At 44.0% G+C, this 12,873-nt stretch overlaps 1 protein-coding gene across 1 annotated transcript in view; it reads right to left on the bottom strand.

Annotated features, from left to right (window-relative positions):
* Positions 1 to 204: 204 nt before the first annotated feature.
* dchs1b (dachsous cadherin-related 1b) overlaps positions 205 to 12,873 on the bottom strand; it is a gene marked incomplete at its 3' end in the record, with an annotated part of 85,763 nt that continues 73,094 nt past the window's right edge. The window contains exons 13-29 of the mRNA XM_083890074.1: positions 12,004 to 12,299; positions 11,795 to 11,910; positions 9,761 to 10,000; positions 9,142 to 9,267; positions 8,780 to 8,989; positions 7,751 to 8,007; positions 6,831 to 7,037; positions 6,355 to 6,751; positions 6,150 to 6,263; positions 5,727 to 5,938; positions 5,474 to 5,625; positions 5,022 to 5,152; positions 4,556 to 4,842; positions 3,870 to 4,011; positions 2,864 to 3,035; positions 2,368 to 2,777; positions 205 to 2,258 (exon numbers count right to left, since the gene is read on the bottom strand). Of these exons, the coding sequence (XP_083746200.1) occupies positions 205 to 2,258; positions 2,368 to 2,777; positions 2,864 to 3,035; positions 3,870 to 4,011; positions 4,556 to 4,842; positions 5,022 to 5,152; positions 5,474 to 5,625; positions 5,727 to 5,938; positions 6,150 to 6,263; positions 6,355 to 6,751; positions 6,831 to 7,037; positions 7,751 to 8,007; positions 8,780 to 8,989; positions 9,142 to 9,267; positions 9,761 to 10,000; positions 11,795 to 11,910; positions 12,004 to 12,299 (5,523 nt within the window). The remainder of the gene's footprint in view (positions 2,259 to 2,367; positions 2,778 to 2,863; positions 3,036 to 3,869; positions 4,012 to 4,555; positions 4,843 to 5,021; positions 5,153 to 5,473; positions 5,626 to 5,726; positions 5,939 to 6,149; positions 6,264 to 6,354; positions 6,752 to 6,830; positions 7,038 to 7,750; positions 8,008 to 8,779; positions 8,990 to 9,141; positions 9,268 to 9,760; positions 10,001 to 11,794; positions 11,911 to 12,003; positions 12,300 to 12,873) is intronic.

Genomic DNA, 12,873 nt, shown 5'->3' with positions numbered 1-12,873 from the left:
CCACTTTGGTGAGTTCCTGTGGCGACCAAGGGAATTACTCCAAAGCACATATTCCACCAGAAGGAGGTTAAGTATGTTTATGTTTTTATTGTCTAGAAAAGTGGTCAGACATTTGAACACTGGACACATGTGAACCCTTCCGGTTCAGGGTCATTCTGGTTGTCTGTCTTTAATGTCCTACTTTAAATAGTCTAATTTTTTACATCATATTCTCATTTCATGATCAGGACTCCGGTCCAGTGAAGGCTCCCTGGTGCTGATCATGGATGCTGAAGGACCTTGGTTGACTCCAAAGGGAGAAACAGCTGGAGACCGAGCTGCCAGAGGGGACAGAGATGGGGAGAAGCTGGGGGACATGGCTGCTGATGAAATGGATCCCTCATGACTGATAGGGGACCTGCGAAGTGACGCCAAATGTGGGAATGTCCGTCCAATTACGGGCACAGGGACCTTTGGTGGAACCGACATTGCCCCTGGGTGGGCTACGGATGTGATGAGTGGTGGAGGGTCGATTCTAGGTTTGGGGTCCATTTTGGGCTTTGGGTGAAAGGGTTGTCGAGGGTTTTGGCTCTGCTGTGCAGTTTCATCTTTCAGCCTAGCAATCTCTGTAAAAACATTTGCTAGAGGCTGGAACTGTGGGCACCAGTTGAGCAGATAATCCCAGTTATAGCTTCCACGGAGCTCCTCATCACTGGCAACGATGGCTGTGAGGGAACCATCCACTGACGGTTTACCGTCTTCAGGGAAGGCGTAATCCTTGGGCAAAGAAATGTTGAGGCCACGGCCTACTCCCAGATATCCACTACCCTCATCCCTGTACACTGGGAGCTGGCCAGAGAGCAAGGTCCCACTGAGACTTCCACCAAGTTTCTTTCCTTTGAACCAAGTGCTGCCCTCCAAAGCTGCAGGTTCACAGGAAATATCTGAGAGCTGGTCAGCATCCTGCTGGATTCCAGAGTCTGGTCCCCTGGCTGAGATGTGCTCCTGCATTGACGAGGTGATGGAGGCCACACGGGGATACTCGTTTATCATCCTGATCTCATCGTCCTCTGCTGCTTCAGCTGATCCTCTTCCACTAGAGTGAGAAGGATCCAAAGAGCCCCCTCTTGTGTAGGGACCACCACCAGCTCCACCCTGATCTCCAGCATAGCCTGGCAAGGCCTGGTGGTAGATCCTCTCAGCTCCAGGTCCTGAATTGCAGTCATCCAGTTTCTGCAGAGCAGTTCCAGAAGATGCAGTTCTATTAGCTGTATCCTGGTCTTTCTTTCTTCTTCGTGACTTCACGAGGAACACCACCACTGCCATGATCACCAGCAATACAATGAAACCAAGGGAAACTGCAATAATGCTAATAAGCAGAATGTTCACATCAGGTGCCAGGCCAAAGTTGGTGTTTGTGACATCTATGGAGATCTGGGCTGTAGAAGTGCGAGATTCATCCATAGGACTGTGAGCTCTCACATCAAGATTCATCAGCCTGGCTTCTCTTTTGGAACGGCCCGACCCACTGCTACCACTGCTGCCTGAACTATCCACCTTGAGAAAAATCACCCCGGTGGTTTTGTTTACATCAAAGTATGGAGAGCTGGCGGGAAGAGAATAGAGAACAATACCGTCAACACCTCCGTCCTCATCATTAGCTTGGATCTGGCCGATGCTCTGGCCTTTTTTAGCTTCTTCTGGGACTTCAAAGTTGAAATCAGAGGATGCGAAGACCGGATCATACTCATCCTCACCTGTGACAAACACCTGCACAGTCACAGTGGCCGTGTGGTTGCCTGAATCAACAGCAATCGCTACAAAGTTAAAGGAGTTGACCTTCTCGAAATCAAAGGAAATTTTGCTCCTGATTTCTCCTGAGCTCTGGTCCACGGTGAAACTGTCTTTTCCCGCCCTCGACCGTTCCACCATGTAATACTTCAGTTGACCAAAAACCCCTGTGTCATGGTCGATGGCATGGAGAACGGTAACAGCGGAGTTGGCTGGTTGGTTTTCCCTGATACTTGCTGTCAGGACTTCCACAGGGAAGAAGGGATGATTATCATTGATATCTTTGACCTCAACAATCACTGGTGCTAGCGTGAAGTGTCCTTGACCGTCTGCTGCCTGGATGATGATGACGTGAGTGGACTGGTGCTCTCGGTCAAGTGCCCGCTGAAGCCGCAACGCTCCGGTCCACTGGTCCACAGTAAATAAATTCACCTCATTTCCAGAGCTGATCGTATACTGGACCTCAGCATTGGGGGTTGAGTCTGGGTCTGTGAAAAATACAAGAGCGTTCAATGAATTAACAAACTGTAATGAAGGAATAATGACAAAAATCCAAAAAAAGGAGATATCTAGAAGTAAATAAGGACTTTTGCTGACCTGTCGCTGTGAGTCGTATGATCTCAGTCCCAGCTTCAGCTCCTTCACTTAATGACACGGTATATTCGGCACTGCCGAACACCGGAGAGTTATCATTCACATCACCGATGGTTATCACGGCAGCAACACTTGAGCTCCTCTGGGGCACGCCACGGTCCGACACTACCACAGTGAGGTTGTAAAGTGGCTTGGTTTCAAAGTCGAGCCCCTCTGCTAACAGCAGAGTCCCAACAGTTTGAAAGCCCCGCCCCTCCAGGAAGCGCACACTGCTCTCGATCTGGAAAGCATTTCCTTCGTTTCCGTTGGCAATGGCAAAGTCGAAGCCGCAGTTTTCTCGAGAGAGGTCACTGTCAAAGGCCTCAAAAGACAGTATTGTGGATCCTGCAATGGTGTCCTCAGCAACAGTGGCCCTGCAGGCAGGAACATATTACAAATTTAAGAACAGCCCATGATGTTAAACCATAATCATCCAGCATGTAATGAATGTAAGGCTGACCTGTACTCAGACTGATGGAACACGGGCGCGTTGTCGTTGACGTCAGATATCTGAACCTGAACTGTTGTCAGTGACGAGAGCGTAGGTGAGCCTCCATCACGAGCTTCAATGACAATACTGATTGAGGGTCGCTCGGGATCAAACTCGGCTCTGTGACTAATGAACAAGGTCCCTAGATACAGAGAGGAACAAATGAAAGTGAGATATTGTGTATTCATTGAATTTCATATACGTTTTTAAATTGAAGCAGAATACGGTAACACCTTAGATGAGGGAACACATATTTACTATTAACTACATGCTTACTAACATGCATATAAGTAGCATTCTAGCCCTTTATTAGTAAAAATTAAGCAGGTATTAACACCTTATTCTACATAACCTTATTCTACCTCTCTTACAACATGAATTAAGATTTTTTTTCTACATAAGGTGTTAAAATATGCTTAGTATTTACTAATAAAGAGCAAGTATGCTACTTATATGCATGTTAGTAAGCACCTATTTTTGGATAATCTTTAGGGCAACCTTTTTCCTTCTACCAGGGCACTACTCGTTGTCTCCTAATCAACTACATTAGGATAGAAGTGAGGATTCTAGGCCTTAGAACATGATAATTTTCCTTCCTACAATTCTTCCTCAATTTCCTGTAACACTCATTGAACACTCATTGTTGGGTACTTGAGGGAAACCAACATTATTTGTTTCCGTAAGTCGCGTGTTACACAACCCATCGAGGAGAAGTCCTGCTCAAACTTGGCTGAGGCTCGAAGTAATACTTCAATGACTTCATAAAGACAGATGAGCTTCCTGCCCTAGAAAACAATGTTGGTGTGGAAGTGGGAGGAGGAGGTAGGAGTTGTGTGTGCTCGGATGGCCATTTACAAGTCAGGTTTTACAAAAGTTATCTTTCTCCTGGGCAATTTCATGGGCCTTTTCAGTTTATTTCCTAACCTGTTATTCAGTGAGCTATAAACATCAGGGAAGGCACGGAAATGTTGTTTACCATTGTTGGGGTCAATGTAGAAGCCCTCCTGGGTTGATGACATGACTCTGTAGGTGATCTTTCCGTTGTCACCAGAGTCTCTGTCAGTTGCTGTTACCGTGACAACTGCACTTCCCGGTGGCGTGTGCTCTTGCAGAGTAACCTAGAATGTCGAAAAAAACAACAGTTCAGCATCTGCGCAGCAAAAAAGCAACACATAAACACTGTAATAAATGTCCTACACGCATGGTGAGGAGGTCGAGGAGCACAAAGCTTTGCATGTTATATTGTCGTTACTGTTTTCTTGAACTCGTGTTCATGCTGAGGTCATTTCCTGCATCAGAGCAGTAAATATTCCACAGGTTCATCTCCACAAGCTTTCCCCAGCGAATATTAGGTAGTTAACTTTTATCACCCCCAGTGTGTGCACACATTGGGAATGTACTTGCGGATGTTGTTTTTTTTCGGTGTTTGTACATTGTACACTGTTCTTCTTGGTGAAGAAGGCTGCTGTGGAGTGAATGTTTCTGAAGAAAATTTTAATTACCTATCAAACTTTATTAGTTGTGAAAAAATAAAAATCCTTTTTACACTGTTTTTACAATGTAAACAATATCAGTGTCAAGCATGGGTTTATAAGGAACAGCTGGGACAACACACACGCTACATGTCATTAAAGTATAATAGAGAACATTAGATTGACCTACCTGGTAGAGATCATGAGTGAACGCAGGTGCATTGTCATTAATGTCCTCCACCAGTATTGTAATGTTAGCCTCAGTCTGATGCTGGCTGTCTGTGGCTCTGACAGTAACAGTGTACCACGTCTTCTCCTCAAAGTCCAGAGGAGCAGTGAGCGACACGCCGCCGCTGTAACGGTGAATCCCAAACTTGCCCAAGGCCGTCGGGTCCAGCTGTAAGGTGTAAGACAGGGCCGGACTGGAGTCCACATCGTTACCCGTAACTAGAGTGATTTCCGTGCCGATCAGTGTGTCTGAGAAACAGAGAAATATATTGTATTAAAAACAGGAGTTGCATTTGTTTTTCCCATTCTAAGACATTTACAGTCTGCATTTGTTTTATGTGTCTAATGCACATGCACATAACTTGCATATCTTGCCGCTACGTAAAATACACAATCAGAAAGCATAGACTCCCTGCAAAAGTACTCACTCTCTGGAATGCGGACTTCCTTGGGTAAGGGAATAGTGGGACTGTTGTCGTTCTGGTCGATAATGATCACTGTCAGTGTGGCTGAACCAGCGAGTCTTGGACTTCCTCGATCAGTTGCCGTCACGATTAACCTGAATAGACAAAAAAAGCAGTTGTAGATTAATGCAAATATGACTTTATCAACGTGATTTTCCACTGTTAACATTAGTTGACATTATTTAACACATATGGCATGCAGATTTATATTGGCACCTATGTCATCAACAGACTAAGTCAGCTTCCCCACCAGCTATCTAAACACAAACAAGTTGAGGGAATATGATTAATGGCGTGCTACGTGTAAACATAAATGACTTTTCCTGTACACCAGCGCAGAGCAACAGTTATAACAGGTGACATATATGTCCATCCTCAAAATGTGCACATTTATTTAACCAAAGGTCTGTTCTCACTTGGTCTGGGTAAAGATTTCACGGTCCATTATGGCTGCAGTGGTGATGCTCCCTGTCATCGGGTCTATCTTGAACAAGCCGCTCATACCCGATGACTGGATGGAGTAGGTCACCTGGCCGTTTTGGCCCTGATCCACATCCTCAGCAACCACCTAGGAAAAGGTGGAGGGGAGAGATAGAACAAAGGTTTTTTAACCCGAAGTGAAACTCAAAATACAAAAAGGGTTAGGGTTAGGGCTTCATTCATAAGTACCTGTATGATTGGCATTTCATATCCCTGTGTTTCTTTCATGTAGGCTACATAGTTCTGCAGCTGAAAGCGAGGAAGGTTATCATTGACATCCTGCAAGATCAAGTTAACGGCCATGAAAGACGTGGAGGACATGGTTTCGGCCTTCACGACAAGACGGAGTCTGGGGGTGTCTTCAAAGTCCAGACCGTTCGAGCTCTGCACCTGGATTTCACCTGGAGGAAACAGAAAATTGAAAATAGAAATCAGGAGGTCGTGTACCTTATGGATTTGAGCATGTATCTTTATAAAATCCATGTCTTACTTAAAGAATAACTACTTTTTTCAGGTGAACACCAATATATTGTAGGGTTAAATATTTGAATGATGCATATTCTGTTAGCTAATGTTATTGGAAAGGGCTAGTTACGCTTTTTTTGGTCTTACCTGTTGAGGAGCTGATACTGAATGAATGTCTTCTGTTTCCACTAAAGATGCTGTAGCTGATACCCCGTCGTGTCCCATCGGGGTGTTGAGCCTGAGTCTGAGCCACGGTTGTGCCTGAATTTAGGAAGAACAGAGAGAATATTATATGTGTAAAAGCACGAATGGGGCTTAATGTATCTCTAATAACAATCTATTATTGTCCAACCTTTCATGGCGTTCTCCTGAATGCTGACATCTCTGGCATTCCTCGAGAAGCGAATGCCACTGTATTGCACCTCCGTTACATAAATCACCACCACACCCTGTGCTGACTGAGCAGGACTGCCCTGATCCATGGCCTCCACGATCAATGTCCTCTGAGCCTGAGTTAGATCACCAAGTGGCTGAGTGGCCTGGATCTCCCCTGTCAAAGAGTTGATGCTAAATCCCCTCACCGGCATGGCAAAACGGTAAAACACAGAACCGTTGGCGCCAAAATCCTTGTCCTCTGCCTTCATCGTGGCAAGAACGCGCTGAGAATTCCTGCTGGACACTTCAATGACCAGTGGATCCTGGATGAAGACTGGAGCGTTGTCGTTGACATCCAGGATGTGGACGGTCACCTAGAGGGAAGACGTCGCAAAGGGGTTAAAACCTTATCTTAAATTCAAGACATATTTCTTGATATTGAACCTCCTTCACCTGAGCAGAGGTGTTCCTGGGTGCAGCAGGTGAAAGGTCAAGAGCAAGCACTTGGAAACTGTACGACGCCTGTTTCTCTCTGTCCAGCGGAGCTGCTGTATTTATGCGACCGGTGTTTTCATCCACGGTGAACGCGCCGTGTGTCTCTCGGCTGAGGAAATACAGAACCTTCCTATTCAGGCCTTCATCAGCATCTTCGGCCGAAACCTGGAAATAGACACAAATACGCAAAAGATTAAGATGTTTGTATGTGCAAGTTAATTTACTCATTAGTAGATTTAGCATGTGTTCTGCCAGTGTGAAGGTAGCGTATTCAGAGCATTCTGTCACACAAGACTGCCCATTTGTCATGTCCTTAGAGAAAAAAGTATCACGCAGAGACTTAATGTGGCTTATAATGAGACTTCTTCTGAAACTGCCAAGGGCGTTGGTTGGTGTGCACACTTGTTACACAATAATGAGAAATGGCATCTATCATTCCATGTGCAGGGTGACAGCTTCAGAAAATAGTATTATTCAGGCTCTCCACGCTGTGGAGACATTGGCACTCTTGTTTATACACAGCAGTAATGTGTATTATGTATTCACTGTTTTAAATCCTTTTACTCTTTGTATATTTTGTGCCTTCAGTGCAGTTATAATAACGACATAATATAAACCAGGGTTTCTCAATCCTGGTCCTGGCGACACACTGCCCTGCATGTTTTCGACGTTTCCCCGCTCCAGCACACCTGATTCAAATGGTCAGCTCTGCAGAGGCCTGGTAATCATGCATTCATTTGAATCAGGTGTGCTGGAGCAAGCAAACACCTAAAGGACCAGGATTGAGAAACCCTGACATAAACAACCAGAGAATGAGCTCTATTGTTGAGCGATTAATGCATTTGTTTCTCGTTGTCTTAAATCACATTTATGTTTACCTCCAGAACCTGCGTGCCCTCTGCCGTGTCCTCTGACACATCCACAGTGTAGCTGCTTCTGCTGAAGACAGGGCTGTTGTCGTTGACGTCCAGGACGACGACCTCCACGGTGGCAGTCGTGCTGAGAGCGGGGCTGCCGCGGTCCGTGGCCACCACCTCAAGGGTATATTCAGCCTTGGTTTCCCTGTCCAAGCCGCGCGAGGTAGACAGGGCTCCGGAGCTGATGTCGAGTTGGAAATCTCCTTGTGAGTCTCCAGCTGAAACAGAAGGAATTAATGAGGCAGAAGAAGAAGAGAAAAACAATCTTTAAAAATTCAAGACTTTTCTGTGGATAAAGTGATGTATCCGTGCCAACTTTGCACTTAGGTCAAAGTTTGACTGTGCTGCATCACCATAGTCATATTCATCAAATGCATACAATATAAGTTAGAAGACTATTAGGGGTGAACCGAGGTGATCTGGATGCAACGCTGCTCTTTCACATGGTAGATAGAGCCAAGTAAAAAATGCAATACATCAGTCAGCTGTCCAATTCATAGATTGTGTATAAAAATGGATGGAAAATAGTCTTTGTCGGCAAAACAAACTCCCGTTGCGAAGGCTTGAGATTTATGATTTGACTGGCCCCATGTCAGTTTTTGAAATTGATCTGAAATTGACCTGCAACCAAGAGCGTCCACTCATAATTATGTGCTGTACTTTGTCATCTATTTTCCTCTGAATAACAAAACCATTTATAAAATTGACATGTGCTACTGAAAAAGACCTGAGGCTGGTGATTTTGACCGTTTTTTTGAACTCATCAGGAAAATGTTTACTGAAGTTTTAAATCACCTGAGAAGTTGGCACATTTTCCGTCATTGACTTCCATTCAAACAGTTCTTTTTTACAATCAGTGGATTCGCCCCCTTGTGGAACTGCTACATCCATTTGTAAATATAATACATGATCTCATTTCGAGAAGTGCAAAAATCTGTCAACAATTATTGCAATTGTGCAATTGTGGTGGACTAATTCATTATTTCTCACCAGTAATTCTGTACTCCAGCTCTCCACCAGGACCCGAGTCGGGGTCTGTAGCCTTGAGGAAGCAGAGCTCTACAGGGGCCTGGTTCTCTGGCACCTCCAGTCTGTACCAAGGCTTTGAAAAGACCGGAGCATTGTCATTCACATCCTGCACTTCCACACGGACCACAGCCTTGGCAAAGTTCGGGGGCAGCCCTCCATCCCTGGCATACACTGATAAGACGTGGAAATTGTTCAGCTGATGAAATGTTGGACGCCATACAGAAGCTTTGACTGATTTGTTTGAGGTGTACAGTGGAAATAAAATGAGCTTCAGCTCCATTAGCACAGAACAAATGGAATGAGACAATAAGATATTTTAGTACCAGTGAGTGTGTAGTGATCCTGTCGCTCTGCGTCCAGCTCCTTTGTGGTGGTGATCACTCCTGTGACTGGATTGATGACAAAGCCTTCCTCGGTCACACCTCCATACATCACGTGGCCATTAGAGCCTGCAGTAAAAAGGCAAGACATGCAGAAATATACATGTATAAAACTCTGGGCACACTACGAAACAAGCAATAAAGAAAATAGGCCACGGTTAACGTAATAAGGCAGTGATTTGATGAATCCAAAGCCACATCGTGCCTTTAGGAAATCCTAATTAAAACCCCAGCACAATAAAGCTCTGGACATGACTGTGACCACACATTTTCATTAGCATGAGTTTGTGGTTGGTTTTAATATCGTGTGGTTTCTCGAAACCATTTGTATGTCTCTTAGTGTTTAGTTCCACAGCCTTTTGTCCTGAGGATATACATACAGCATGTACTGTGCCTTTTATATGTTCCTGGAATTTGTAGTCTTTACTATTATGGAATTATAAAGTGGAGGACGTAGGTAAAACGTGCACAATTGAGTAAAAAATCTTCGCATGTTCTCTTGGATCTTGTTTATCTCTGTTCTTATACTTATTTTCAGTTGAAATAAAATATTTGAACCAACCTTGATCCCTGTCAGTGGCAGTCACCGTCAACACCGTTGTTCCCGGGCCTTGGTCTTCCATCACCTGGGTCTCAAACTCTACTTGTTGGAACACCGGAGCTTCGTCGTTCACGTCGATCACCTGCACGCACAGCACCTGAGAGGTGGACAGCTGAGGTATCCCATGATCCTCTGTGACGATGGTCAGATTGAAGATTTCCTGCTCTTCCCTGTCTAAAGCTTTAAGGATGGACAGAGAGCCTGCAAAAGAGAAAAATAAAGGTTTAGTGAGCAGTGAGGACTTTCCTCAATTACCTCACTGAAATACCTTCTTCTCATACGAGTTGTGTAATGCGTGTGTAGGTTTGTTTGTGTAACACATCATTTTGTGTACTTAAGATTGGCAGAGGTTTGCCTAAAGGACCAGTAAAAACAACAACAAAAAAAACCTTTCCAGCATTTGCTTTATGAGAGTTTCCATACCAAACAAAATTAACAGTTAATTCATGCCAGCTATTCACTTCTGGCACTTTGAAGGAGCATTCGCATGTGAAGAGAGCGTTCTGCAGATCATACAGGCACAAAGACGTGAGCATCCAGAGTACAACCTGCAACTGCGTATGTAGCTGCCAAGTCAAATCAACCTATGACCTCCACTGAAAGTTCTCTTGACATCTCACCGGCCTGTTGATTTCTAAATTTGTCAGGGAATTAACTCGTGTGTGAAAACAAACTGGTTGACACACACAGTATTTTGTGAATCAGAGCTGCTGCACTCGTGTTTCGCACCTTGTCATCACCGAGACTGTAAGGAGGGCGAGCCAAAGTGAGAGGAAATATGAAACGCACGTATGTGAGCGTGCTGTGTTCACAGCGGTGTAAAGGTTGAACTGGTTAGATGTGTCCGAGAGGTGTAATGTCACAGACATGCTGAACACATAAAGCACACAGTATGTCCTACTTAATTTCAGCTAAATGTGCATAATATAAGATTATCTTAATTCAATGCAGTACTTTATCTCCAATAATTGTACACAGGAATTGATTTTTATATTAGAAGTCTTTAAAGATGCCATGAATAAGCAGATATAGTACAATAAATGCAATGTTCTCAAACACTAAGAATGAAATGTGTTATACTTCTGAGACTACTTGGGGAAAAATAAAGAGAGATAGAATAAATTAGGTTCTTAAGTGCACAATAAAACCAGCAGTAAATAGGTTGTAATATAAAATAACAGAAATTTAACATTGGCGAGGGCAGACATGTAATTTATAAGCAGTATACAGTGTAATGACAATCCCAATATTAGCCAGACAGTTTGGTAAATGTCTTGGCAACATGGTGTCGAGCTGCTATTACAGCATTTTTTTTTTTTTCACCAAAAGCTTAAGCCATGAGCACCACGCAGTCTGTGAAACAGACCAGAAGTGAAATCCAGCCCTGCTAATGCACAAGAAGTTTGACAGTAATGAAGTAAAGACTTTCTTTCCATCTGGAAGCCGCATTAAATGTCTGTCTTATGGCTCCTAATCCCATCGCAGCCACAGCTGAGCACGCCAAAACCAGCCCGCTCCTGTGATCAGGAGATTACACATACACATATATAAGATATCAAAGGCTGCCCGTGTCCCGTGCCCAAGTAAAACTCTGTTCCCATGAACGAAACGTCAAGAAAAGAACACTGAAGCGTGAGGCGGGTGAGATATTGCTCTGTGGCACTGGGAGATCGTCTAGTAAAAAGGGATATGAGTGTTTTAGCAGCAGAAACACACTAGACACAGCACTTCATTGGGTCATTACACTCCTCTGGAAACTTCTGTTCAATTAGTGGTCGTCAATGGTGGGATGCTAATCATGTAATAATCATGTGCCACAGGAAAAAAAGCCACATGGTGTTTAAACCTTAAACACAGATTGTAAATGTAAGAAATGATGTGGTAAGTTTTACTTTAATAATCTCTTGATGGAGTGTGAATTGGAAATTTATGGAAAAACTCTTAGTCTCCTCTTATAATGTATGACTTCAGCATTATTTTTAGACATAAACTCACCAGTGTTGGGGTTCAGACTGAAGCGGCCAGCGCTGTTTCCTGTTTGGATTCTGTACGACACTCGGCCATTTTCTCCTTCATCTTCATCTCGAGCCATCACGTACAAAATCACAAACCTGTCAGTAAAAATAACGAGATCATTTCACGTCAATGAGTTGCTAACTTTTTTGAGCTCTGAAGGCTGTGGAGTCAGGATTAAATCCTCTCACCCAACAGGCTGGTCCTCCATGACGCTGACCGCAGACGGCGAGCTGAAGACCGGAGCGTTGTCGTTCTCGTCCGTCACAAACACTCGCGCAGTGACTGAACCCCAGCGCCTCTCAGAAGGATCCACCGGCTGATCCGTGGCCCGCACCACGAGGAAGAGCGAGGGCGTGGACTCACGGTCCAACTTCTGTCCGAGGGTCAGGACTCCACTGAAGGGGTCGAGGGTCAGGAGGTCATGCGTGTCAGGCCAATGGTGCTCGATTGAGTAATGGAGCTCACTGTTGGGTCCACTGCCATCCTGTAAAAAAAAGTACAAGAATTAGTTAGAAAAACGAATATTTACTTCTGTGAAACATTATTGTACATTTGAAATGGACGTAGTAAATTCGAGTTGTGCTTTGAATTGGTGCACTGTCCCTTGCTTTTTCAGCTAGGACAGGGGTCTGCAACCTTCTCCAACACTCTCCACCCAAATAAAATTAATCTGGAGCCGCAAAACCTATTTGATCCTTAAAATGAAGATAAAATCACATTTTTTAAACACATATATACTATATTTAAAGCACTACAGTTTGTTGCAAGTTGAAACCTCTTAAATGTATAAAAATACTTTTATGTACAATTTTATGTAGTTTATGTCTGATAAACTCTGCATGGATCTATAAGTACATGTATCTAAAGATGGACAGGACTCCAAATGTGAACTTCTCCATGTACACATTACTTTAATGGCTTTTGGGGAAGGTTTTTCGATTGGATGTGATGGACAAAATATCAAAATCACTATTATTTATGCCTTTAACTTGACAAAAAAGTGTGAAAAACATGAAAAGTTTTTACTTCAAAGCTCGCAGGAGCCACTACAGAGGGGC

This window comes from Microchirus variegatus (genome assembly GCF_963457635.1).
Source record: "Microchirus variegatus genome assembly, chromosome: 5".
Taxonomy (NCBI): domain Eukaryota; kingdom Metazoa; phylum Chordata; class Actinopteri; order Pleuronectiformes; family Soleidae; genus Microchirus; species Microchirus variegatus.
Note: the sequence above shows the minus strand (reverse complement) of the source record. Positions and strands in the feature narration are given on the sequence as shown.